This window comes from Typopeltis vanoorti, chromosome 2 (assembly GCF_054136105.1).
Source record: "Typopeltis vanoorti isolate ZY-2024b chromosome 2, IOZ_Tvanoo_1.0, whole genome shotgun sequence".
Classification (NCBI taxonomy): Eukaryota; Metazoa; Arthropoda; class Arachnida; order Uropygi; family Thelyphonidae; genus Typopeltis; species Typopeltis vanoorti.
This window is the reverse complement of record NC_143550.1, coordinates 105,122,716-105,150,460: the sequence shown is the minus strand read 5'-3', so window position 1 is coordinate 105,150,460 and position 27,745 is coordinate 105,122,716. Positions and strand designations below refer to the sequence as shown.

The 27,745-nt window shown below is 33.7% G+C and overlaps 1 protein-coding gene across 8 annotated transcripts in view; it reads left to right on the top strand.

Annotated features, from left to right (window-relative positions):
* The window catches only part of AMPdeam (AMP deaminase), a 443,168-nt gene extending 425,346 nt beyond the window's left edge, over positions 1–17,822 (top strand). For all 8 annotated transcript variants that reach the window (XM_090412444.1, XM_090412451.1, XM_090412439.1 and 5 more), the window contains 3 exons: positions 5,951–6,124; positions 10,843–10,953; positions 16,811–17,822. In XM_090412444.1, the coding sequence (XP_090268570.1) occupies positions 5,951–6,124; positions 10,843–10,953; positions 16,811–16,966 (441 nt within the window). In that variant the 3' untranslated portion in view covers positions 16,967–17,822. The remainder of the gene's footprint in view (positions 1–5,950; positions 6,125–10,842; positions 10,954–16,810) is intronic.
* Positions 17,823–27,745: the final 9,923 nt, after the last annotated feature.

Below are 27,745 nucleotides of genomic sequence, written 5' to 3'. Positions count from 1 at the left end.
GTGGCATTGAGTGTGACCAGCTTGTCCTCGCCCCATTGAAGGATAGTACATAGATCAGTGTTTATGGTACTAGTTGTAAATGATCTTGATGCTAGGGCTGTCTACACACTATGTAGTTGGTTAAATGAGTAAGATGAATGGAGAGCACTATCATCTGAAAAGATGTTAATAGAATTAGTGGTGATTGAGAGTAGGTCATTTATGTACAGGAGAAAGAGGGTGGGTAATAGGACAGAGCCCTGAGGTACTCCTGCATTGGTGATGAATCTTGGAGAGCCATCAACCATGAAACATAGTGAACGACTAGAGAGGAAGCTTGCAGCCCAGTTACAGAAGGTGGCAGGTAGACCAAAGCTGACAACTAATTGACAGCTTCGATGCCAGACACAATGAAAAGCTCTGGAAATGTGAAGAGTGAGAGCACAAGTTTTTCCAAACTATTTCCATAGCACACATGTCCAGTCTTGATTGATGTAATAGGACGTCAGCTTTAGATCTTGCATGGCAGAATTCATAATGGTGCACTTCTAGGTAGTGAAGTTCACTAATGATGACTTTTTTTTTGGAGTTGATTAAGATGATGACTATTGGTTAGTTTGATTGATTAGTAGACTTCCATCTTCTTTTTTGGAATAGGTTGGATATGTGATTGCTTCCACATGTTGGGATAAGTACCAGCTGTGTATAATAGATTATAGAGATGACACAGGACCATGGCTTAACAATCAATGTGACAAGGCACTCCAAGCAGAAAAATCCAAATATATCACAAAATAGCTTGTGACAGCAACTTCAGCTTCATTCTCAGCCATACACACACACACACACACACACACACACACATGCAACAAATGAAAAACAATCATCAACCAATCGAAGTCTTACTGTAAGAGCACTGAATGCAGAAAACATACCTCTTGTACAAATGACAGTCATTCCTTCTGTTCTTTTGCAAATCCATTAATCACAACTTCTGTTCATATATGCTCCCTCCCACCACTTTCACACACACATCCAGACAGCAGCACCAATATAACATGAAGATATTAATGCCTGAAGATAATACTTGCCTTTTTGGCATCATTCTTCTGCAACTGATGTATACAAGAAAATAAATTAGCATGTAGTGCACGATTTCTGGTTTGCATACATACCAGATATATTGTACTACATGCTTCCTATCTTCTTTTTTCCAGAAAGAGACATCAGAAGAATCTTAAATAACTCAGCAAAAAAATCTGATCCTGATGGTATCTTCCTAGTTACACTTATTGAAACTAACATCCATCTTGTATCATTTCTACACTTTTATACTCAGTTGGCATCATTGTCATCTACAACATTAACCAATCTGTATTCAACTGATGCAAAAAAAAAAGTAAAGTCTCCCATCTAGGGTGAGGATAATGGGTTGATCCCTTGATGGGAGATTTTCTCTTAAATGGCTATCTGGCCTATGGATCCTGCCACTCTAGATCCATGACAATGTAGCTACATTGCCCACCCACCTATCTCTAGATACATGCTACGTGAAGGTTTGGAAAGCAGAGAGTAGACCCTTGAATGGGTCTACTCTCTGTATGTAGCATACTCTCTTGTACAAAATTGATTTTCTCTCACTGACCAATAATCCTGTCTGTGATCTCGATGATGATAGTACTAAATTCCTCCTGTTGTTTTTATATTTAGGATGGTGCTTTAAAAAAAAAAAAAAAAAAACTTGTCCAGAATAGAGCAGTTTGGCATTAGCCAAACTGCCAATGATTCTTCAGGTTCTTCTTTGGGTGTTGTTCCACTAAACTGGCATCCTTCATTCCTCTGCTTTCTACTAAACCTGTGAAAGCAGCAACTGCCCAAACAATGCAATCGCAAACCTGCTGAACCTACATCTTCATTCTTTCTCTTTTCTCTAGAATAGCTTGTTTCCCAACAACTACAACTTTGTTATTTAAAAAGAATATCATTAGGTATCTTCCTCAACCCTTGCCTACACATCATTAATGTTCTGTATATTCTGTGACATCTTGTGTGTGGGGTTGATATTTAAAAAAAATAAAATAATGCCCTTGCACCAAAATGTTAATGTCTGTTCAAAGAAGTGGATAAAGCTCTCCACTATTATGTCAGAAAATGCCTGCTGTGCAGAGAGATAAGTGATTTTTAGGAAATAATTAACATGTTACTCATAATTAGTAGTTCTGTGAGTGTGCAGTTTCGTTGTATTTGTTCTGTGGGTTTTATTTCTTGTATAATCATAGTGTGGCACATGGCATTAGTATGCACTAGAACAATGGCAGCCAAGTTATTTAGAGTAGTTTAAGGTATACTTGGAAATGGAGTGTGTGTTTATAAGTGGCACTGCAAAAAAGCACAGATAGTGTAAAAAAAAAAAAAAAATGACAAAGTGACTAACTTTGATGATGAAAACCATAAGCATGTCATACAGGCTAAAACTGGAGTGAGTGATGGCAAACACAAGATGAATGAGAGTATTAAAGAAGTGAAAAGTCATTGACAAGGTGGCAGCAATGATAGAAATAACATGCTTATGCAGAATCTTTCATGGAGTAAAACATGACCTTGAGCATGTAGAGAAGCAAGTGGTACAGCATAAAAGGACAAAAAATGCAGTAAGTGGGAAAAGTGCAAAAGAGTGAGAAAGAACATGATTTTATCATGAAATCATGTTTCCAGATGCAAGATTAAGGATGATAATGAATCTTTTAGAAGTGAGGGAAATTAAGAGTTATCTTTCCAGATGTAAGTCATTTGCACCTACCAAAATAATTATGGAATTAATATGGAAAGAGAGAGATGTTGAAAGATTTACTGAATTAAGCAAAAAAAAGGAGAAAAAGTTAAGATTGAGTCTGTCTGTTGTCATGGTATCATTATATAGGAGCAAACTGAGAAGACAGACCATGGTTACAAATTAATGAATTAATGCTTAGTTTCTGCAGAAGGAACAGTGTACAATTTGTATATACGCTGCTCGGAAAGAAGTCAATGGACACCATAGTGGGAGGAACAAATAGCCATTGCACCTACCATAATAAGATGGACCTCCTTTTGCTGCTATTACTGCAGCAATCCTACAGAGCATACTTTCCAGAAGCGTACAATAGCAATCAATTCTTCCTGTAGGCATGTAATGAGGTCCTGGACTGTAGTGGGGCAGACATCCCTTGACCTCATCCGATGCTCCAGTTCCTATGGATATTCAATAGGATTGAGATCAGAGCTCTCTGGAAGCCACTCAATTGTGGTGACATTCATGTCCACAAACCACACAGTTGCAGCAGCAGCAGCCTTATGACATGGTGCATTGTCTTGCTGAGAGACAATAGTCAGTTCTGTAGAAAACTCCACAAAGTAGGAAGAAAGCATTGTCCAGAATGTTCAGATACATCTTAGAGTTCAATGTTCATGTCACCACAAACAGAGGTCCTGGACTGTAGAGGTCCAAGGCCAAACCAGGGAAAACAGGACCATACCATCACATTGCCAACCCCCAGATTTCATAGTTGGTATTACACACTCTGGTAAGGGACGTTCACTGAGTATCTGCCACACCCATCCATCTCCATGGTTCATTGCTCCATAACACAGCTTTCCAAGCTTCCTCATCCCACTGTACATGCCCTTTGCACCACTGAAGACGATGCTGCATGTTGGTTCAGGTAATGTCGGGCTTGCATATTGTGGTCCTACCGTGAAAACCCATGTTGTGATCCTTTGTTCTGCATTATTTCAAATTTACCCTACAATCATATTCGGTGAATGTGGTGGATTGTCTTGGTTATTTTTCTTGAAAGAACAAAATTTACAGACAGATAGAGGGGGAACTACTATGAGTTTCCTCCCTCTCACCTCCCCCCCCCCTCTCGCCAATATTTACATGGAAATTTTGAAAAACGAGCAGTGGACTCAACCCTCTCAAACTTCTATCTGACTGAGATACATTGATAATGTCTTCTCTATTGGGCCTTATGGCCCAGACACAGACTTCTCCCTCAGTCACCTCAATAGTCTACATCTGAGAATCCAGTTTACAATGGAAAAGGAAAATAACAATAGTTTACCCTTCCTAGACACCTTAGTAACACACCTTCCTAATGGTAACCTTTCCTTCACTGTATATAGAAAACCTACTCTCATAAGCAGATACATTCGCAAACTTTCTCATCACCACCCCTCTCAACAATATGGCATTATTAAAACTCAAACTAATAGAGCCTATAATCTTTGTTCCAGTGGAAAATCTTCCTTTCAATCGAACTCGGTCACATCACACCTTCCTTTCCAATGACTACAATAATTACAGAATTAAAAAATAATCAGTTCCTCAGCCATTTCTTCAGAAGGATTTCAGAAATGCCATCTCCATCCCCCTACATCCGTGACACATCAGAAAAAAAAAATAGCCAGGTCAAAAACTACAACCTCTACACAGCTTTTAAGCCCTACTGGAAACTTGCTACCCTTATCCATTCTACCAAAGATCACCTCTCTCCCCCCTCTTTGCCTGGAGTTACCCTGTTCCTGCAAGTTGGCTTACTTTGGACAGACAGGCAGATCAGTGTATCTGCCCATCTAAATGCTTCTATCAGTTTAGAAGAACATAAATTGAACACAAGTCATGATTGCAATTGTTTTATACATCTGCAATCACGACTACGGTCATTCTGGCCTTGCAGATCATTTTGGATACAACCCAAAGGATCTCCTGGAAGAAAACCATCATGCTCTTCCATATTAAATTTAAAAAGAAAGACTTTTTAGAATCTACAGTGACATTCAGAAATCAACCGAACTTAAATAAATACGGATGTATAAAACTTCTCAAAATTTGGGAAAGAGTAATTGTCACAGGTCCCACTTTACATCCTAGACCACCTACAAATGTCTATAGAGGGCACACACCTAGATAGGACTTTAGAGTCACTGTGTTTCATTTAGTATTGTGTTGTTTTTGTGTGTGTTACAAGAGTTATTTGCAATCCCTCAAAATATCTCAGTGACTGAGATCAAAATACTGGAAGCACTAAAATTAGTTTTTAATCCTTTCCTAGTCCTGCAAATATTCCATTAAACCTCCAATGTGATATCCTTCATAGCACCCTGTAGTCACATTTGGTGAGTGTGGTGGGTTGTCCACTGCGAGTAGCACGTACAGTTGACTTCATGTGCTTCCATTTCAGTATATGGTATCACTGATTATTCACCTGGGATTTCCCAATTTGTCAACAGTTTGCTGAACAGATAGGCCTGCAACATGGCATCCTATCATGATGCCACTTTAAAACTCAGTTCTCTTCTCACACCAATTTCACCTGGACACATTTGCACTGACTTGGGAGAATCATATTCCTGCAATATGTTTGTTCCTCTGTATGTTATAGTGACTGTTTCTAATGATTTCTGCTCTGAGAATGCTACTATATATATGTATATTATAGAACTATGAAAATACTTGATATACTTATAGAATATGCTGATAGGATTGACCACTCTGTCATAGAATTAGGTTTCTGTGAAGTCGAGTTATTTACTCGTAACAGACCACTTAGCCTAACACAAGAAATGATCAGATAAAACACCAACAAAACATTCTAGATAGGGGTTAATTTCTTTTCTGTCTCTTTTCTCATATTTTGAAAATGTCCTTATATCTTCAAATACTTTTGCACATATGATATTTTAGTGAAAATATGAAGAAACTGAAAATACAGTAGATTTGAAGATTAGGGGTGAACTTATGTATTTCACTGAGCATTCCACTCAGATTTTCAAAAGCCATAACTATAGTTTTCAAACATTAATTTTAATGAGTATAATAAATCACATTACTGGAGCAATAAAAAGTTAATTTTTTTTATTTCAATAAAACTAGAAAAATAACTATTATTCCTGAGCTTGAATTATTATGTAATTCATGTTTATTTTTTAGGTGCCTGTTCTTCAATATCTTTATTATTTAGCTCAAGTTGGAATAGCTATGTCTCCTTTAAGTAACAATTCACTTTTCCTGAATTATCATCGCAATCCACTCCCAGAATACTTGAGCCGAGGATTATGTGTTTCACTTTCTACAGATGACCCTCTTCAGTTCCATTTCACTAAGGTAATAAATGAATACAGATAATTTGTATGCTTTAACCAATAAACTTATGACAATGCTCTTCCAAACAGGAAAAATGCATCATCATCAAATTCCTGACATGTACCCTCAAGGGGTGTACAGGATATGATAGTACTACATGAAAAATTTACGTCATTACTAACTTCCTATCTACAATTTTCCTCCAAATCAGTCTGTTACTTGTCAAGACTCCAACATTATCAGATCTTATATTTCTGTCGTCTAAGGAACTTTGTACCGTATCAATCTACCTATATCTTGGTCTTCCTCTGGGTCGTTTTCCTCACAACCTGGCAGAGAGCACTTGTTTTGCTAATCTTTCCTCAACCATTCTGTTCTGTTTAAGTCACCATACCACCTGAGATTAGCTCTGCTAACGCATTCCTGGATGCTGACAATGTCAAGTTCTTTCCTAATATCCTCGTTTTTAATATGATATTGCCATTGATGCCATCTGTTCACGCCTCTAATCTTTCTCAGGATTCTCATATCTGTGGTCTCTAGTCTTTGGTCAAGTGTTTTACTTCTGAACCAGCTCTCAGATCCATAAGTTAAAACCAGTTTGAACACTGTCTTGTATACAGCTAATTTAGTGTTCCAACTAATTTCTCTTTATTCCATATGAATTTATTCAATTGACTGCCTACCATACCAGCTTTGTTGATTCTGTTGTCTATTTCCATATTTAATTTACCATCTTCACTAAAAATCGTGCCTAAGTAGCTGAAATGTTTTACTTGTTCCACAGGTTCCCCGTTCACAACACAGTTGACATTTTCAACAATTCTACCTATTTTCATTGTCTTTGTCTTTTTAATGCTGACCTTCATACCATATCTATTACAACAGTTATTCAATTTAGTCAGGGAATCTTGCAAACTTGTAGCGGATTTATTTAGAAGTATAACATCGTCCGCATAAAGCAAAGAACTGACATTAACATCTTCAATTCTGATATCATGTTTAATACCACATTCCTTCGTAATGTGATCCATGTAGATAATGAATAACAGAGGGGATAATGTACATCCTTGTCTCACACCAGATTTAACATTAAGCCATCTTCCTGTACTTCCTTCAATTCTAACTGCTGACTTACAACTCAAATAAAGACTAAGTATTGCTTGATATAATACCCAATTGACACCATATAACTGTAGCATATTGAATAGCTTCTCTCTTGGCACCTTGTCATATGCCTTTTCCAGAGTGACAAAACTTAAATACAGATCTTTGTTATATTCCCATGCTTTCTCAACTATTTGTTGTAAAGTGAAGATCTGATCCTGACAGCATCTATTTGGCCTGAATCCAGCATGTTCTTCACCAAGCTTTTCCTCCACAATTCAAGCTTTTCTTCCATGTTACTTGCATAGATCTTGCCAGGAACACTCAGTAGGGAAATATCTCTCTAATTCTCACATTCAGTTTTATTTCCTTTTTTATATATGGGTACTATTAGAGCTCTACTCCAATCATCGGGAATTCGTCAGTCTGTATGTGTATGTGTAATAATTCCATTATCAAAAAAATTCTAAAACAGAAGAAGACTTGTTTGAGAGAAGGGACAATAAGAAGAGTGTTTACGGTGAGGATGAGTGGAAGAATTGACTTTGTTGGTTAGCTGGTATGTCATGAAGACATACAGTGATTGTGAAAGGTGTGATAGAATGTATAGAAAGAGAGGCCTTGAGTTTGTGGACGTACATAATTTGAGGATAGAAGCAAGCAGTTTGCTGAAATGGTTTGCATCTGAGCAAAACTGCCAGTGCAAAACGCTGTAGGTTGCTATTACTTCTATCTTAGTATTACCACAAAAGATTAGATGAGACCTCAATAAAGGTTGAAACATGTCTGGGTAGTGGCCCTTCTCTTAATGCATAGACATTATACATGTCTGCAAGGAGATGTGCTTTGCATTATGAGAGATACTAAGGCAAGTGATGAGAACTTATACCACCTTTACCACGAGTTGTCCCAGTCCTGAAAGTACTTCGGTCGCAAACTTTGTTAACACTTGGATAAAGGATAAAGCCCAATATATAATCTGTGGGTTGCTGTTGTCTGGTAGGAGATAAGGCAGTATGGAAAGGAGATACTTTGTTAGACAGAGAAGATTGGTGGGGGGGGTGGCATAGGCAAGTAATTGTGTTTATATAGCAAAGAGTTTTAAAGGGTATGAAGTATTCAAAGCATTGAATAAGTGTAGGAAAGACTTATTTCCTTGTCTTATTCAGTGCTGAACACATCACATCTATGAAGTTCATAGATTGGATATTTAGATTTCTTTTACCCAAGTTGAGATTAAATATGAAACTTTTACAAGTCACTTCATACTGCTAGTCAGGAAGAAGTAATCTCGCACTGAGTGATGAAATTCTTTTATCATAAAAAGGCATTCACAAACAAATGCTTACAACAAGATTCAAATACGCAGCTTATTAGTTTCAATGTTATCCACTCAACCAACTAGGTGTTAAGTAAGCTTAATGTTAATAAGGTTTTGGAATGGAATGTGAATATTACTGTTTATATTATATTATCTTTCTTTCCACATTTGCTGAATTGTGGAAAGAAAGAAAAATAGTACATAAAGAAGAATCCAAGTTAGTGGTAGCAAACTATAGGCCAGGTGTGTATATCAGGGATGTTAATGAAGATATCAGAGAAATGAGTTAATCTTTCCAGAAGGCAGCATGGATTTTTTTAACTCAGATGGTTGATACATTTCACCTTCCATTTTTTATATGGTTACACCTTTGTTAGACAGAGAAGATAATTTGCTTTTTTTTTTTTTTGGTTGTCAATCTATTAAGCATTAGTACATGAGTGGTCATAGTGATTATGTGATTATTTTTATAAACTTTGCATAAGTGTTTGATAAAACACTGCATGTACTGTTGAAATTGAGGGGAATAGACAATACACAACTTGAATACATTGTTAGTTTAGTCTCCTTATTCAATTCCATCAGTGAATTAAATCAAAAGGAGTATCTCAAAGGAGAAAGTTAACAGCCATTCAGTCACAGTTGTTTGTACATGTGTATATGAATTTCATTGCCCAGTATTAGACCATAACCCCTGCTTATTGAAGGCTTGTAGTGGCTTGAAAAAAAGTTCCAATCCCACCCATTCTTACCCAAATTTTCTAATACAGTCATACCTGACTTACGTGAATCCGGAGTTACGCGGTTGCTTATATGTACATATTCCCATCCCTCTTCACGCCTTACCACTAGTCATATTTTTTTCGGCGCCAGCCACATTTGCCAGCATCACACATGCTGTGAACAAGCACTGACTTATTTCGCACAGTCTCCATTCATATGCGATTTTTAGTCTACAAACCGACTTTGGAAACAAAACTCAACATTATTAAGGATTTTGAAGGCGGAATGAAAATTTGTGAACTAGCAAAGAAGTTCTACCAGAAAAGCACATGACAATTGTAAAATTAACAGGTCTCAGCTTAATTAAGAAAGGTTTACAGATTTTGGAGGACATTTGAGGAACGAATTGTAGCTACAAGGAAAGGAATAAAAAATCATTGGTTTGCTATGAAGAAATTTTGCGTGACAAGAAAAAGACATTATACCGTCAGACGAATCTATTAGATTTTATGAAACCATCGACATCGAAATAACTTTCTTTTTTTATGTACGAAAAACTACAATTATGATTATATTTCTTTAAAAAAATAGGTGTTTTTGTAAACCTTTCGTCCCAGTTAACTAATATTTTTATGTTTGTATATATAAATTACAAGCAAAATTATACCCCAAGTTACACGAATTCAACTTGTGCACTTTTTGTTGGTCCCATCTACTGCGTAACTTCGGAGTATGAATGTATCTTACTGCTCCAGTTATTTGCTTGGTCTGTAACTTCTCCCGGCTCCATAAATTCCATTGCCATTGTTTCTTATAGTCTTATATACTCCCAACTTTACATCTTTATGGTTGATTCCTTCCATGTGCTCACTGAACTGATTTACAGATAAATCTCAGTTTAACAGCATGACCCAAGTATATGTTTTCTTCTGTTGGGCTCTATCTTACACTGTATAGCCTCAATATATACTACCTCTCACAATCCTGCTCTGAAAACAATCTCTTACATTTTATCTCTGTGATCAAACAATCCTTCATCGACTATATCTCAGTAATGTCTAATTTTTGGCTAAATCAAACTGAATTGATGACAAAAACTCCTCTTGCTTATGTTATTTCTGGCATTAGTAAACAAGCATTGTATTACTACCTTTATGTCTACAGATACTCTTAAATTCTATAATGATCATTTAGTGAATGGAGATACTCCATTTATCCCTCTATGTTTTCTGCCTCTGTCATTGAGTGTATCCCATTATGACATTTGTTGGGTCATTTTTTCTAATGTATCATCTGATTATTTTCCAACATATAACAGTAACCTGGACACTTAGTGACTCAATTCATGTTTGTAATCAACCTCGCATGATCGCACTCTAACATCTTTTCCCAGCAGTCACAACGTCTAAAAGCATATTGCATTATGAGTTTCCTTTCACGAGAATTAATTGGATGTTATTTTGTTTTTAAATGTTTTGAAATTTTATTAATATATATCAAATGTGATTTTTGTTAAAAATTACTTTTTGTTTTTATTTATTTTTATGTATTAATAAATTTAATTACTATTAATTTTTAAAAATTCTAGGAACCGCTAATGGAAGAATATAGTATTGCTGCTCAGGTATGGAAATTAAGTAGCTGTGACATGTGTGAATTGGCAAGAAACAGCATTCTGATGAGTGGATTTCCACACAGGGTAATTCAGGAACTTTTGTTATATTTAATGAAATTTTTGCTGTATTTGAAAGAAAACTTCATTTAGAGGATGGTGACGTTCTTAATACAAATAAACAATATATAAATGTTCAGAGGTATTTTTCACCCTTTTGTGACCATATTTAGCAACTTAAATATCTGTTTCATTAGACTAAATAAACTTTGGTAAGTGAATTGGGAAAAAAAAAATAGTATTAACAAAAGAAATACTTTTTTTTTTTTTTTTAAATTTCATTTATATAAATTTTCATTCCTTTGTTATCAAGTTATGTGGATAACATTTTGCCACATACATAACTTTAGAAATTCCATCTGCAGACCACTGTTCTTGAATATGCCTAAGAGGAAAGTAAGATGAGCTGTAATTATTGATCACCAGCTCTGTGGTCTGTTATCTGACTTATAAGCCAAAGGTTTGGATAGCACCTTATCTCCTTCATCAGCTGATCACTTCTGGAGAATTTTAAAAGATGTCTGGCTTAATCCTTTGAAACCAGCCATTTGGTGGAGATATGTGGATGATGTCTTCATTATTTGGAAACATGACCTCACAAGTCTGCAACTATTTCTTCATTTCAGTGTACAATTAATTTCATTAGAACAACTAGAAAAGGTTGATAAACTCCCTTTCCTAGATGTCATAAAGAAACTTGACGAAGGTGTCACTTTGGAGATATAAGCCTACTCACACTGGACGCTATCTTCGTGTTTTGCCCTGTCACCATCGTTATCAAAAGCTAGGTATTATTCTCTCTCTCAAGAATTGTGCAGTGTCTACAAAATGATCAACTCAAGACAGAAGTCCAAACCATTTCTGTTTTATTTCTTCTTCATGGATATTCTGAGAAAACAGTTAATAAAATTTGATTTTCAACCCATCTCTCTCTCTCTCTCTCTCTCTCTCTCTCTCTCTCATCAGAACATCCAGTATATTGATTGCCATTCTGTATATTGGATTGCTGCTCTTCAAGGATCATAACATCAGGTAACTTTCAAACTGATTCATACTGTTTGTAGTCTTCTTGTATCTCTTAAAAATAGCACCCCCCCAATACACACACACATTTACAAACACCCAGGAGTCTATAGATTCCCAGCTTATGTAATTTGGCCTACATAGGATAGACGAGCTGTGGATTTGAGGCAGAAGAAAATGTTGAATAGTTCCACCATGCCATATTTAGAAGAAAACGTTTTTTCTAGACTTCTCAAAGAATCCTTGATATTTATTTATTCACATGAGTCTCAACAGAAACCAAGGGCTTATATTAAACTGAAATTTAAAAATTTCTCATTGGATCTTTTAAGATTTCAGTTTTTCCAACAGTTATCTTCAATCATTATCAGGTGGCAGCTGTTAATACATGCCATGTGATTTTACATTCTTGTTAGAATGAATTTATTCATTTCCATTGTAACATTTTTTGTTTAGTATTGAACAACTCTATAGTTGCTCATTTTCATATGCAACATAAAAATGTTTACTCTTTACACAAACCCTGACCAGTTATGTGTGAGCAAAACTAGTTGGTACATGTTTTTAAATTTATGACTATAAATATCCATTATAATGTCGATTCATGAGTCGACACATTTTTTACAAAATGTTCAATATGTGGCATAAGAGTTTTATTTTTTTATTTGTTTATTTTTCCAGCGGTGTGATAAAATTGGTATTTTTGAACTTCTTAATGGTATAGAAAATCTTAAATATATTTTATTTCTAGTCATAAAACTTCAAATTTTGAAAATGAACAGCTTCCCTCCAAATTATTACACGAGTCTTCAGCATAATCAGCTATTACACTTCTGTCTTTTATGGCATTCCTGGCTGCATGCATGCATCCATCCATCTTGATCTTAATCTTGGTCTTTTCCTTGCCATTTTTGCTTCAGATATCTCATTCGCACCTTTCCCAGCTGTTTAAGTGACAATTTTAGCTCATCAACCTTAAGTCATCTCTGTTTACACATTATTATTATTATGTGACACCTCCAGGGAGTCCAAAGACTTGTCGAGGGAGAGTGTGCCAACAGCAGCGAACGATTGAATCCCTTCCAACTACTAACCGCACTCAGACTTGCTTAACTTTTCGTGTGAGCCATTAGTAGCAGAGGCTCTACCAATCGACCAACCTTGGAAGACTAATAATTTTTGTGTGTATTCTGCTGTTTTCAGTTTTTAATGATTCTACCATTAATTCCATGTACAGGGTGTTCGGGATAAATTTGACAGTTTCGTAAGGAAAAAGAAAATCTTCTTTGTATCTATTAAATTTAATGAATTGACAAAAAACATTACAGGCAGAGTTAATTACAATACTATCAACAAGATTTACTCAAAATAACCACCATTAGCATCGATCACAGCTTCAATCCTGCTTCGGAACCTCGAACAAGCTGATGCTACAGTCTCCCTGGGAAGGGCCGCAAAAACTGTTTTAATTTTATCCATTAACTGGGCTTTTGTATTACTGGAAGTGCGATTGGTGTCTTTTTCAACTGCGCCCCATACAAAATAATCCATGGGGTTAAGGTCTGGGGAGTTTGGAGGCCAAACATTTGGACTGGTGAAGTCGTAGAAATTTTCAGACAACCATTTTTGACTTTTCCCAGAGGTGTGGCAAGGGGCCGAATCCTGCTGCCATACATATGGCCTACCATTGGCTACCCTTGTTATCCAGGGCTTGACTACAGTGTTTAGCAACTCCACGTAGCCATCTGAAGTCAACCTGAGGCCCTCTTGGAAAAAATGCGGAGGCATCACATTGCCTTCAGAGGATACACATCCGAAAACCATCACAGTTTGGGGAAATTTAGTCTGCATTACACGAGGAATGTCCTTTGTACTGTATGCAAGCCATCTGTTATTCTGCGTGTTGTGTTTTTGATCCTGGCAAAAGTTTTTCTCATCGGAAAAGAACCAGATTGTTTGTGGTTCCGCAGGATGTTTCACTCTGCTTAGAAGTTTCTTCGCGTTTATCAAACGTTTTTCACGGGCCTTTTCTGTAAGCAAGCTGACCTTTGCGGCGCTTGTATGAGTAGTAGCGGAGGTCTTCATTGAGTGCAAGCTTCATAGTAGAGGCTGCAACATTCATTTCACGTGACAAAGTCCGAATTCCAATGCCAGGGTTCTTCAACACCTTTTCCTGCAGATTTGCGAGGAATTCTGCTGTACGAACGCAATCAGATCGTCTGCTAGGGATCTTTCTTCTTGCTACATCCTCGTAGTCACCATTGCAAGTCTCTAGTTCATGCCTGATTGTTTTTACTGTATTCAGGGAGCATTGGGCAGCAGTCGAAATATCCTTATTTTGATGGCCGGCACGAATCATCATGATACAAGTTATTCTCTTCCATGATTCAGGTGGGTTCCAGCTATCCATCCTTTCTGACATCTTGTATATGAATGAAGAAGGGTCCAACCTTTTAAATGAAGAGAAGTGTGTGTTAATACATGTAACTTACGGAAAAATATAATTAATTATAAATATGTCAAATTTATCCCGAACACCCTGTATTCATTCCTTGAACTCATATCAGTTGTCTTCAGTTTTTAGGTGTTGTTTATATTCAACTCTCAGCTTTATATCTTAAAAATTCATTTAAAGATTATCATGCATACCTCATTAGCATTTTGGCCAATTTCTGTCTTTCTACATGAATTTATTCATCTGACTTTTCACCATGCCAGCCTTACTTTTTCTATTTTTATATTTAATTTGCTGTCTTCATTAAAAATTGTACCTAAATAACTAAAATGTTTTCATTGTTCTATAGGCTTACCAGTAAGAATTTTTTTTTATTTGTCTGATTGTTTTGGTATTGTGAAAGACACTTGTATGCGTGAGTGCCCTGCATATGTTATTTGAAGGTTGGCAGTGGAATTCGCCACAGTGTCCCAAAACCAAGCACTAAACTAAATCATTATTAAAGAATAATAGAAAGAGATATTTCACCACTTGGTGGTTCAGAATGGCATTATGAACCACCAAATCCATTATACATCAACTGGAAGAAAATTTCAAAGAAGTATTTAATTTGGGGATAGGTGGGGAGAAGAGTATATGTTAAGAAATTATTAAGCTAGAATTCAGGGAAGCAGGGATTGGGGAGAACATGGATGCAGTCCTCCCTGCCCTACTTCTAGTTTTTTTTTTTCATATTTTGCCACTGGATCATTAGTTTGATTCTTGTTTGCAAACTCTTTCACTTTTTTCCTGTATCATATTTATATATTGTAGTCTGCAATTTGCCACCTTCAGCTGTCTTTTTAAAATGTTTCAAATTTGCCCTCATGTTTTCTCTTATTGCTTGAGTAATCTGAAGATATCTCCAACAATGATGGAATTAATATAAGACTTATCTTCTCTCCATGTTAACTCATACACATCTTTTTTTTGGTGAAACATGATATTAATAAAAATTAGTCTATTTGCAAAGCAAAAATCCAGCAGATATTTCACATTACGTTTCTGTTTGTCCTTTTATTATATTTTTTTCCAAAATTTTTTCGTAACATTTCTCTGTCTAGGATTTCATTAATTACTTGCTGTTTACTATGAAGCATTTTTTTTTATTTATATCGGTTGCCTTCTCTCATAATTCAGGTGCTTTCTACTTCAGTACTTAAATATTTAATAGGAGCAAGGACAGTTGGACAATACAAGTAAGTTGCATTGTCCACTTGTCCCTTTTGAAATTTGTCCACATTCTCTACTTGAAAATTCCTTCTGTTCAAGAAGATTATCTTCTTAATTTAGTGGTAATGACAAATGTCCCTTGATTGGCAGGACCTGAGTTCAATTCTCTTCCATCTAGGGTGTAAAGAACCTTTAAGGATTTTCCATCCCGCACATCAGACAAACTGGCTAGGGCACATGCAATTAACAAACACATTACACTTGATTTAAATATCCCAATAGCCTTGATTTATAGTAGATGAATTTCATCATCTTGATGTAAGAATCACAACCACCCTACATATTGGGAGCCTGTAGTGGCTTGAAAAATTCAGTATTTGCTTTCTAAAGCCAAGTTGCCAGATTATCTAACTCTTAGCCCATCTATGGTATAAAGAACCTTTAAGGATTTTCCATCCCGCACATCAGACAAACTGGCTAGGGCACATGCAATTAACAAACACATTACACTTGATTTAAATATCCCAATAGCCTTGATTTATAGTAGATGAATTTCATCATCTTGATGTAAGAATCACAACCACCCTACATATTGGGAGCCTGTAGTGGCTTGAAAAATTCAGTATTTGCTTTCTAAAGCCAAGTTGCCAGATTATCTAACTCTTAGCCCATCTATGGTATTAAGGGAATAGTTTATCATTTTTCATAGGTAAGATTCACATTAAAAAAAAAAAAAAAAATCTGTCTGGATTGCTTGAATAAATTATATTGTGGTCATCAAGAATGTTACCTGCTCAATCTTAATTTCAAACCCCAAGTCATGTCATCATGGTGTTCCTGTAATTCATCTGCTTTTTTTTTTTTTTTTTCTGTTGAATGCTTTGTACCAATTGAAGTGATGACATTCCTGTCATCACTTCAATTGATGTTATTCTAGTAGTTGTTAATCATCATAGTTCTCCTGAGTAACATAGCAGGGGTCTTGTATAACTGAGTGATATCCCAGTTGGCTTGAATTTTTTGTTGTTATAATGCATGTTTCGGTTTCAGCCACTATAGAATATAGAACAGAAAATATGCATTGTTCATAGGGATTGTAATTTACATTATATAGAACATGATAAATGATATATTGTGTTCGTGGAGTACCTGTATGTTAATGTGCATTCGTTTTTTTTTCCTTGTTTCTTCTAGCTTAAACAGTACTGGTTGGGATCAAATTATTCTAAAGAAAGTGTGGCTGGAAATGATATAAGTCGCACAAATGTACCAGACATTAGAGTTGCATACCGTTTTGAGACTCTTCTTGATGAATTGTCAACAATTTTTGCTGCATTTGCACGCATATAAAATTTTGAATATAATGTAATCCATAAACTATAAATACTAATACTTGACAGTAATACCTTAAGAGGCTGAAAGATTCAGTAGACTGATTTCTTATATGCTGATTTAGAGATAAAAGAAATAGAAGCTGCTGTACTTACACAGAACTATTTTTCAATTAGGTTATTGGCACTTATTATATATCACGTTGGTTTCCTTTAAAGCATCTCTTGATGTTAAGATAATCAAAATGCACACAGGGAAAGAGTCCCAATGTGCTTGAATTGTTAAAGGATAAAAGTAAATTTTTGATATGGATAAAGATATGTTAAAGGATTAATGGTATTTTTGACTGTTTTTGTTGAACAGATCAGCAGAACCTTGAGGAAAGTTATTGCTGAATATTTTCCTAGTTTAATTTGTTTACTGACTGTAAATATAATAGTTAATATTAGAAAATTTGTTGAAGTCAACAAAACCTTTCGAGATGAAGTAGGCTACTAGAATATGTAGTCTACATTTGTTAAAAGTACACTGCCTTATTGTGGTGTCTAGTATAAATAGTTAATACTTGTTATGAATCTCTTGTATATCTTTATCATTGGTATATTTCTTTATCTGATTGCTGTATCTCATGAAAGTACTATTCTCTACCACTTGTTTTGTAAATATTATTATTATTTAATAGTCCAAAAACAAATGGTGACAAAAATTAATTTTTTTTTTTTCACTTCAGATATGTTTTTGCTGGTGACACTTTTTCTAGTCTGAAATACATGTATATATTACTTTGTAAAATATGTCATACTGTATAAGAAATATTTTATAGTACTCTGTAGAATTTTGAACAAAGTATTATAAACAAAATATCTAACAGCCAGATATTGTTCATTTTCATTGGGCTGGGTTTGTCAAAAATATTGATCCATAATGTTGCACTTGCCCAATTGGGCATAGAGCATTATCAAATGACCCATAGATAAAGTGTTATGATACTCCAATGTATTATTTTTGAAAGAGTTTTTCAAAGATGAACATCTGATATATTCTAAATAATATGCAACATTTAACTCTTAGTATTAACTATAAAAACAACTGTCAGCATTTCCAGCTAATATAAATTTTGGTCATTTTGTGGAGTTAATGCCATTGCAACCCTAGATGAGATTGTCTCCTGGTGGAAGAGTGATGATAAACGCATCAATTCTCAACTTATAATTATGTATAGTGCTATGTAGGTGAATCATTTTATATAGCATTTCTCTTTAGTATAAATGTCATTCTCAAGAAATACATTAAAAGAATAGGAAGAAGAAAATTATTCTTCATGTATTAGATATATGACTTTTAAAGAATTCTGCTACCATTGAAAATACAATGATCCACCATGTATCTTAAATAAATGGAATCTGATTTCTAGTCCTTGATTAGGTTAGCATTTTAACAGATTCCTGAAACAGTTTTTAATTATTTAGTTCATTTATCAGCAAATAATTTCCCAATATGTCTAAGTAATTGAGAAATTGTCTATATTATAAAAACCTAATATTCTTGCATAGTACTGGCTCAGATCAAAATGCCTAGAAAAGTTGCACTCCACAGTGGTTAGCATTACCTTAAACATTAAGTGGGTTTGTATAAATGAGATGGACCAATTATTGCAAATCTAAATCTAAATAATTTCCAAGAAGCATGTGTTAAAATAAGCACTAGGTTCTGATACGTTTTTTTCTAATTGTTGTGAAAATAGAAAAAAGGACAGTGGTTTGTGTTAGAACAGGGTTAGTGTAGCCCTCCACACACACACACAAACACCATTTATTTTTTTGCATTTTTGCAGAATTAAAAAATTGACTACCATCCCTGTGGAGGGGGGGGGGGGCATTGGTTATGTTTATTTATTTATATATATATACTAGGGGGTTCCATCCCCCCTGCGGTGCCCCCCTTTTCAGGTGCCTTTCCAGTCAGTTCTGTGTGAAGTATCTAAGGTATGATTAGAAATTCCAGATTTATAATTGTTAAATCTAACGTATTGCTTGTGTTCCTTTTTTTAGATAGGTGAAACTGTATGCATGATTCCTATGTATGGCAAGTTACAGGGTGCACTGAATACAGTAAACTCCTGGATTGGCTAGAGAAGGAAGGAGATCCTTGGAGGAGTTGAATAAGTTCTTTAATTTTGCAGGAGGTTTATAGGTGGCTATAAACCTCCTGCAATATTGTGGCTATATTGTGTTTATATAGCATTCTGCTTATATTTTTCTAATATCCCTTTAATGTATGAAATTTATTCCAATTTTTTATTTTACAATAAACTTTAACTATGGTAATTATGGCTCTTTCTGATCATGCCCTGGTTTCTCTACACAGAAATGAGTGAAATGCACCTGTTCCTTAAACCACAAAAATTTGTATGAGTACGAATTTAAAGAATCCTGAAATTTTATAAATCAACCACCCTGATCTCAAGAATGCATATGGTACATGTTCATCCTTTTATTCTAACAGGTTATAATAATTAGAGCCTTCACAATTTGTTAATAACAAACCTCAGCTCTTATTTTAAATACTGATTAGGCTACATTAATGCTCATTAAAGTTTAATATGAATTTGATCCCTGACCATATAAAACCATTTCACCAGTCCAAGCTAATATTGTAACAGTAGATGAAATTAGTGATACTTTGATATACGATTTTAAATTATAATGCAGCTTGTTTCTTTATATATATAGCATGTATGCTGTGTATATGAAGGTCAAAACTTCTGGAAGTCATTTATTACTCTTAACACTGTAGCAGTCTCCATAATATTACCAATATGAATGACTACCATGTAACATCAAAAGAAAGCTGCCAGAAAGAAGATAAGGGGACCAAAATACAATAAATTATATTTTTTTTTTTCCCCTTTAAAGCATTTGCTGAGGAGGAAGAGGGATGATATAGAGACTTTCAAGTTGGTAAGGGATTGTTATAGGATCAACGTTGAAGAAATTTTACATAAAATGGTGGGAGATCAGGGAAGAACAAGAGGTCATCCCTGAAGGCTGTATAAGGAGGATGTGAAGAAGGGAGTGAGAAGCAGGTTTTTTGCATGCAAAGTTGTGAATGATTGAAATGCCATGCCTGAGAGTGTGGTGTCTACAGAGAATTTGAATGTGTTTAAGGCAAAGTATGATGAGCTGCTTATGTGTGACAAAAGGACCTCTTCGATGTGTCTTTGACTCCATGGGATCTTAGGATAATAATAATAAAATAAGTATAAGTAAAAATATGTAGTATATAATACAATAAATAAGGAAATCATGAAAATATGCATTTCATTCTATCACTCCTGTTTAGATGCAGCACAATTGAACCTAGGACCATTTTTGGTGTGTGTGTGTGTGTGTGCACGTGCGCATACATACACACACGAGTTGAGAAATTATAGTAGAAATCCTAAATACCAAATTTTATTCAATTCTGTCCAGCCAGAGCAGAATTATTACTATCATTCTGAAGCATTTTTTCCCATCAGAATGGTCTGATTAAAACCAAAAATTGAGTTGACTGAACAAATTTTAATGCATATCCTAAATACAAATTTCATTAAATTCCATTCAGCCAAAACAAAGTTATTACTTTAGATTAGTCTGAAATAATTTGGCAATTTTGCTCCTAGAATTTATCCAGTTATAGTATCTTCATAGTATCAGCTTTCTGTGATATCCAACCAGAAGAATTAAGGAAAACAAATCTAATAGATATAATAAAATTAATTTAATCCTTTATCCAAGTGTGAGCAAACAAAGTTTGCACCTGAAAGTATCTTCAGGACTGGGGTAAGGTGGTACAACACCAGGGCAACTCGTTGCAAAGGTGGAGCAAGCTACCAACACTCCTATCTCAGTATCTCCTCTCAGTGGCCCTTCCCTTAATGCATAACATTAGACATATCCGCAAGGAGATGTGTTTTGCATTATAGGAGCTACTGAGATAGGAGTGTTGGTATCTTGCTCCACCTTTGCAACGAGTTGCCCTGGTGTTGTACCACCTTACCCCAGTCCTGAAGATACTTTCAGGCGCAAACTTTGTTTGCTCACACTCGGATAAAGGATTAAACTAATTTTATTATACTCTAACCAAGTGAAAACTAAACTTTCTAATAGATATTTAAGTATATTGTAAAACATTTCTAAAATAGTTTATTTCCATTTTGATCTTTCTTTGTATTATTATGGATTCAGGCCTACATGGAGTCACAAGGCTCATCATGGGGGGGGGGGGACACTATCATACCACTAATTGACCATTCGTGCTCTCACCACTATTAGGCAATGCATTCAATGGTTCAACCACCCTCCATCCAAAGAAACCATTCCTCATTCTCATGCTCACAGCTTCTTTTTGTATTATCAGATTTTTTTTAAAAAAAAGCAGATTTTAGCAATACTTTATGTAAAGTAAATAATTTCATCTGAAAAATTATTAAAAACTATATATAATAGAATCTGTACATTATTTTGAAAGTCCTTAATTTTTTGATGAAAAAAAAATTGAGACATGATGGAAAAGGAAAAAATTATTTTCTATTTCTATTCTTTTTATTTCCTCATTATATTTAAGCATAAAAAGTTCATTTCGTTTTTTTTTTGTCCACTTTATAAATGTGTGTTATTGGAAAAGCACAATTGGTTTTATTTGTGTTTTTTATACCGTGCATGCAATTTTCATTATTATTATTACATGACACCTCTAGCGAGTCCAAAGACTCATCAAGGGAGGGCATCCACTCTCCAACTCCATCTACACCAATGGCATCCACCACTAGTATTTTCACAGACAATCACAAACATACCCACTGCAGGATTCAAACACAAAGCCTTTTTGGCTGGAGAACGAATACGCTAACCACTCGGCCAACCAGGCCAGCAAAATATTATTATTACGTGATACCTCCAGGGAGTCCAAGGACTCATTGAGGGAGGACACTTACTCTACGACTCTGTCTCCACCACTCAATCCAAAACATGTCTGTGTAACAGTAGTGTAAAAAATTGTGATTTCTTACAATATGGTTGCACATTGTTTTGAGAAAACAATGGGAAACTGATTGAAAAACACTTACTGATTGCAAACTTTTCATGCTTGCATTATTTTTTTTTTTCTATCAAACATGCTGTTGCTTTTATTGTGTGTTGATGTAAACAAAAGTGTTATTGTGCATTAAGCATGAACGAAATAAAATTCTTAACATACAGTCGCAGCCCGGTGAAAATTTTAAGTGGGGGTGCTGCATTACAAAAAAAAAAAAAAATTTCCTACTCAGTAACGAATTTATTAATAAAAAAAATTTACATATTAAAAATTGCTTTATTAAAAATATTTCATCCTCACCATGAACAAACACCAATAATAAAAGTTTCATATGCAATGACAAGTGCAAACGAATATCAGCATTAGATCGCAGTGCATTTATTTCATGTAATTGAAAAAAATATAATTCTTTTCATATTTTCGACAGTGACACTCGTCATAATTCAGCTTGTATCTATAATAAATAAATAATTATGTTATTTTAACAAAATAAGATTTACAAAAAATAGTTCACCACGAACACGCGTTAATAATAAAAGTTTCATATCTCACAGAAATAACGAGCACAGGCATAAGATACACTATCCAAGTGGTAGTGTATCTAATGATGTAACGTGCAATGACAAGGCAAATGAATATTAGCGTTAGATTGTAGTGCATTTGTTTCATGTAACGATAATTGAAAAAATATTGCTCTTTTCATATTTTCAACAGTGACACTCGTCATAATTCAGCCTTGTATCTATAATAAATAAATAATTATATGTTATTTTAACAAAATAAAATAAGATTTACAAAAAATAGTTCACCACGCACGCGCACCAATAATAAACGTTTCATATCTCACAGAAATAAGACATGTAAGCATACTAAAAATACACTGCCGCATGAGCAGTTACAGTTGGGAATGACGTAACGTGCAATGACAAGGGCAAACGAATATTGGCGTTAGATCGCAGTGTATTTGTTTCGTAATCTAAAGCGTTAATCGAACAATTCCAATTATTAACTATTCAATCAATGTCAAAACATAAGCTGTAACCTTTAACATGTATTGCATTTATATAATGTTGTAAGCATTGTTATCATTTATAAAACACAAACAAAATTTAATTTTTTCCCTGGGGGTGCTGCAGTGTCGCAGTGCTTATGTACAGGCCGCCACTGTTAACATATGTAAAACGTAATAACTTCTGAAAAGGAACAAGCTGACTTTGACAATTCTTTCTTTTAAGACTTTTTTAATGATAAGTAAAGTAATTATTGTAACATGTGTTGTGTCTCCATAAATTCTTCACCATGAAAGCTGACTTTGAGATATTAGTAAATTGAAAATTTTAAGTATTTGGTTTTATACATGAATTTTTATTATTACTATTACCACATTATTAAGCAAAGAGATATTAAACCTGATATTCAAATAGGGAATTCTGAGCATTGTTCTTTATTTTGTGTGGGTGGTGTCATCCTCTGAAATCTGCTACAGCGTCTGGGACAAACTAAATAACAGCTATCAGAAACGTTGTCTGAAAATCAGCAGTAAAAAAAAAAAAAAAAAAAAAGAAATTAACAAGAGACAGAAAACATCAATGTAGTCCATTCTCAGTAGTCTACCCATTAAACAGGTTATATGTTTTAGCTGTTTAGACAATTTTTAGAGAAGATTCAAATCAAATTAAATAATTAATTGAATGATTATGACTGTAATTCAGTTGAATAAATATGGATTGAATGTGAAATCAGCCAAAATACTAAATTAAAGTACATATGTGGCATTGCCTGGACCAGTTTATGGATCTAAAAGTTTAATTAGAAATAAAACTGATCTGACAGAATACCAAAGATATGAGAGAAACTACAGTGGAATGATGACAGCAGTATATTAATAATGAAGATATGAAAAGAACTTGGCATTTTTAATACTCAATAATGTATGTATGTATGCTGAGATGGTATGCTCACTTAAAACTTAAACAGAATGGATGATGATTGGTGAAACATTTTTCAAAAATGGGGAAAACAACCCAAATAAAACCAAGATATGGATTGAAACAATTAAGAGTGCTTTAGAAGAGTGAAATATAAAAACTGATCAAATCAGAGATATGACATTTAATAGACTAATTTGAAAGAAAATTTTAAGTGTAGGATTATCAAGTATACACCAGAAAATGGTGAATTAAAAAAAAAAAAAATAGCATATTAGAGTATCAGAACACTTTATCCAAAATCATGAGGTGGAAGTGTTGAAGGTCCATTGCCTACAACACACACACACACACAAAGTTTAACTACTTTTATTACACTGCTATTATTTCAATACATTTATAATATGGATATTTGTTTCGAATTGTTATATGCATTATTTTAGTTATCCCAAATTTTAAAAAAATAATAAAATATTAAAAAAAATCACTTCATAGTCATTTTGAAAATAGTTTTTGATTCTTATAAAGGACTTTTCTCATAATATTATATACTTAAGACTGATAGGTGGTATACATTTCTGCATGATTATTTGTTAAGAAAATTTTATATTGTTATAGATTATACCTAAGCTTTATATTTCTAAAGAGAAATAAAGTGCTGAATGTTGTTAGGTTTATACATTGAATAAATTTAACTAGATGCAGTGTTCTGGTTTATATTAAATCATTATTTATTTTAATGATGGTTTTTACTAAATTATTATCTTTCATTTTTATAAATTTTATGTTTTAGGCTTTAATGGTAGGTGTAATTTTTTGTACATTTATTTCAGTCCTCTAGGTAAGTAGTTAACTTTTATTGCTATAGAACAAAACTCTCAAATTTGTATCACCAGTATTCATAGCATATCTTGTTTAAATAGCCAAACTGTCACCAGATACATGAATCTACATTTAGCTGCTGTGCCATTTTATAAATATCTAGATATGCAGTTATTCTCTTAACTATTTCCTTCCATAGGCAGTATTAGAAATATGAACAGCAGCAAGATGAACAAGAACTGTGACATTAAGTTTCCAGTTTGATTTTGAATATTGTAATAAATTGTTTATTATGTATATATGAAAGTATAGAATAATATAAGAGCTGAGATTTAAGAGGCTAATATTTATTATTGTAGAATAGAATAGAAATTTTACAATTAAATTTAAAGTAATAATACATTTGCAAGTGCCTTATCTTTTCATTAAACAAAAGAAAGCTATGAAAAATACTCCAAGAAAGCAGATACTTTTAGTAAGCTGTTATTAGGTCCTATGTTTTTTCAGATATTCAACAGGACAGGCACTTAGTTATTAATCCTAACAGGAAATATTAGATTTAGTAACATTTGAGCAAAATTCTCATCTTATTTTTCTTAGTTTTTTTGAAAAATTGGATTTTGAAAATAAATACCATAATTTCAGTTGAATCATACTAAAAACTGTAGTTATAAAAATGATGCTTTCGCTAGTTTCATAAGTTTTACCTTTTTTTTCCTCCCTTTATATTCAGTTTTGTTTTCTTAATTTTATTTTTCTTTCTTTTTATATTTGTTACCGATAATTGCTATTAATTTTTAAAAAATTCCATGTTTCACTTGCAACTGTTTATACATTAATCAATCTTTAACATAATTTTCAGTTTAGATACCTTTGTAACCTAAGCCTTTATTGAAGAATTTTATCACTGCCCTTTTAATGCTCGTATATTTTCACTCAGAAAAATAATTTGACACACATTTAAGTATGTCAAAAGAATCCTTAAATTTCTTTTTTTCATTTTTCAACAATCTCAATTATCTAGCCTTCAATTAACGAATCCTTAAATAGTAGATCAGTGTGTCAACTAATTTCTGATATACAGAACCATGTAATTGTACTCTCAGTTATCCTATCACCAATTTGATATGTCATCAGAATAGCTTCTTTTTTATAGAAGGTTAATTTTCTGTAATTAGTTCATTTTTAATTCCAATCTCAACAGTTCATTTGTGTTTTACAAACAGCTTATACAGCTTTCATTTCATTTCGCTTTCCAACCAATGAGTATCTTGCTGTAAATATTGATTGGTGGCTATGAATTTTGAAGCAGTTTTTTATGTTCATGAATTCCAGCATAAAGACCCACTTGCTTTCTCATATTAAATTCTCTATTTCTCCTCCCTTATGCTACAATATTTAAATGTAATTTTCATTTATGACTAGAGGAAGGGCAAGCAAGTTTCAAAAACTGCTAGTTGTACTTTAATCTCTATATTAAGCATCACTATTCTTGCTTCTGTCTGTAAAACACTGACCTTTCATATAAATTTTCATTAAGAAAGCAATGTTAACCACTAATAATATACTTTCTTCATGTTAAAAGTTTTTCTACTTGGTTATATTATAAATTAAAGATGCCAAGAAATTATATTCTTGGTTTCATCCTTTTTCCAAGTGTAAGCAAACAAAGTTTGCACATGAAGTAACTTCATGATAGGACAATTCATATATAGAGGCTAATGGCTTCACATCAATTGCCTTAGTATCCCATAATGCAATGATGATACCTTTATTGAGGTCTTATCTGTTGGAGCCAGACCTAGAAGTCATACCAGAGTTGAAGTAATGCAGAAGTCATATTTCCATATACAAGTAGCCAAAAGGTGTAACACCTTATTATTAAAATACTGGATTAGAGATAATGTTGAAATTTTTTTCCATATGCCTATATTTATAAATTAAAGATACGAAAAAATTATATTCTTGGTTTCTTAGAAAAAGGATGAAACCAAGAATATAATTACAAGAATAATGTTTAAAATAATTGTATAATACATGCTTTAGAAAAATATTTCTAGATTAGAGAATTAAATTTATTATTAATATGTTGTTCTAAATATTGAATTCACTGTACATTATTTTTATATGAGAACTGATTGGTATTATGTAGGACACAGTATAAAAGAAAATTCACCTTTTCTAAAAGCTCACTAAGATTCTTTGATCATATCCTATTAGTCATTTTAATTTTTGTTTGAACTATGATTGTAGAAACTAACAACTGCTTTGCTATCTTAGTTTTCTTACTTTCAAAAAAAAAAAAAAAAAAAAGGCTCGAGTTATTATATACAGTTGACTGTCACTATATCAGACTTTATTATAACAAACTCATCCACAGATTATTGAAACAAATTATTCAAAAGTTCTCATAGGCACAATCCTCTTCTAAAGGAAATTCACTATAGCAAACTATAACACTATTGTGGGCCTTACAAATTTACTGGTGAGAGTTGGCTGTATGAACTTCAGAAAATTGGGAATTATTAGTTTGTTGGAGATTTGTGTAAGCATGTAAAAATACAATGTCCACAAGAAGAAACAGGAACAGTATAGGTTTATTCTTATTCATCAACATCTTGGTTAACGAAAAGAATGAATTGAAGTATACCTAGTGGAATAAATGCAAGCAGTTTGAGTATATATAGTGTATATTATAATTAGTGCAGATGGTGATATAAGGCATCCATTTTATTAAGAAAATATATCTTTTTTATACTTTCATGCTTGTGAGACGTAAAATTATTCTTACATAGTATTAGATTCAACAGTAAGAAATTTGAGAATCGTAGCCTGACAAACTGAGTTAAACCCAGCAGCCTCTCAATGATTCTTGCATATGTTGTACTAAATCTTGGTTTTATTGCTTCACAAACTATCTTTCCTATTATATAATAATTAAAACAATGGAATAGAAAAATAAGTGAAG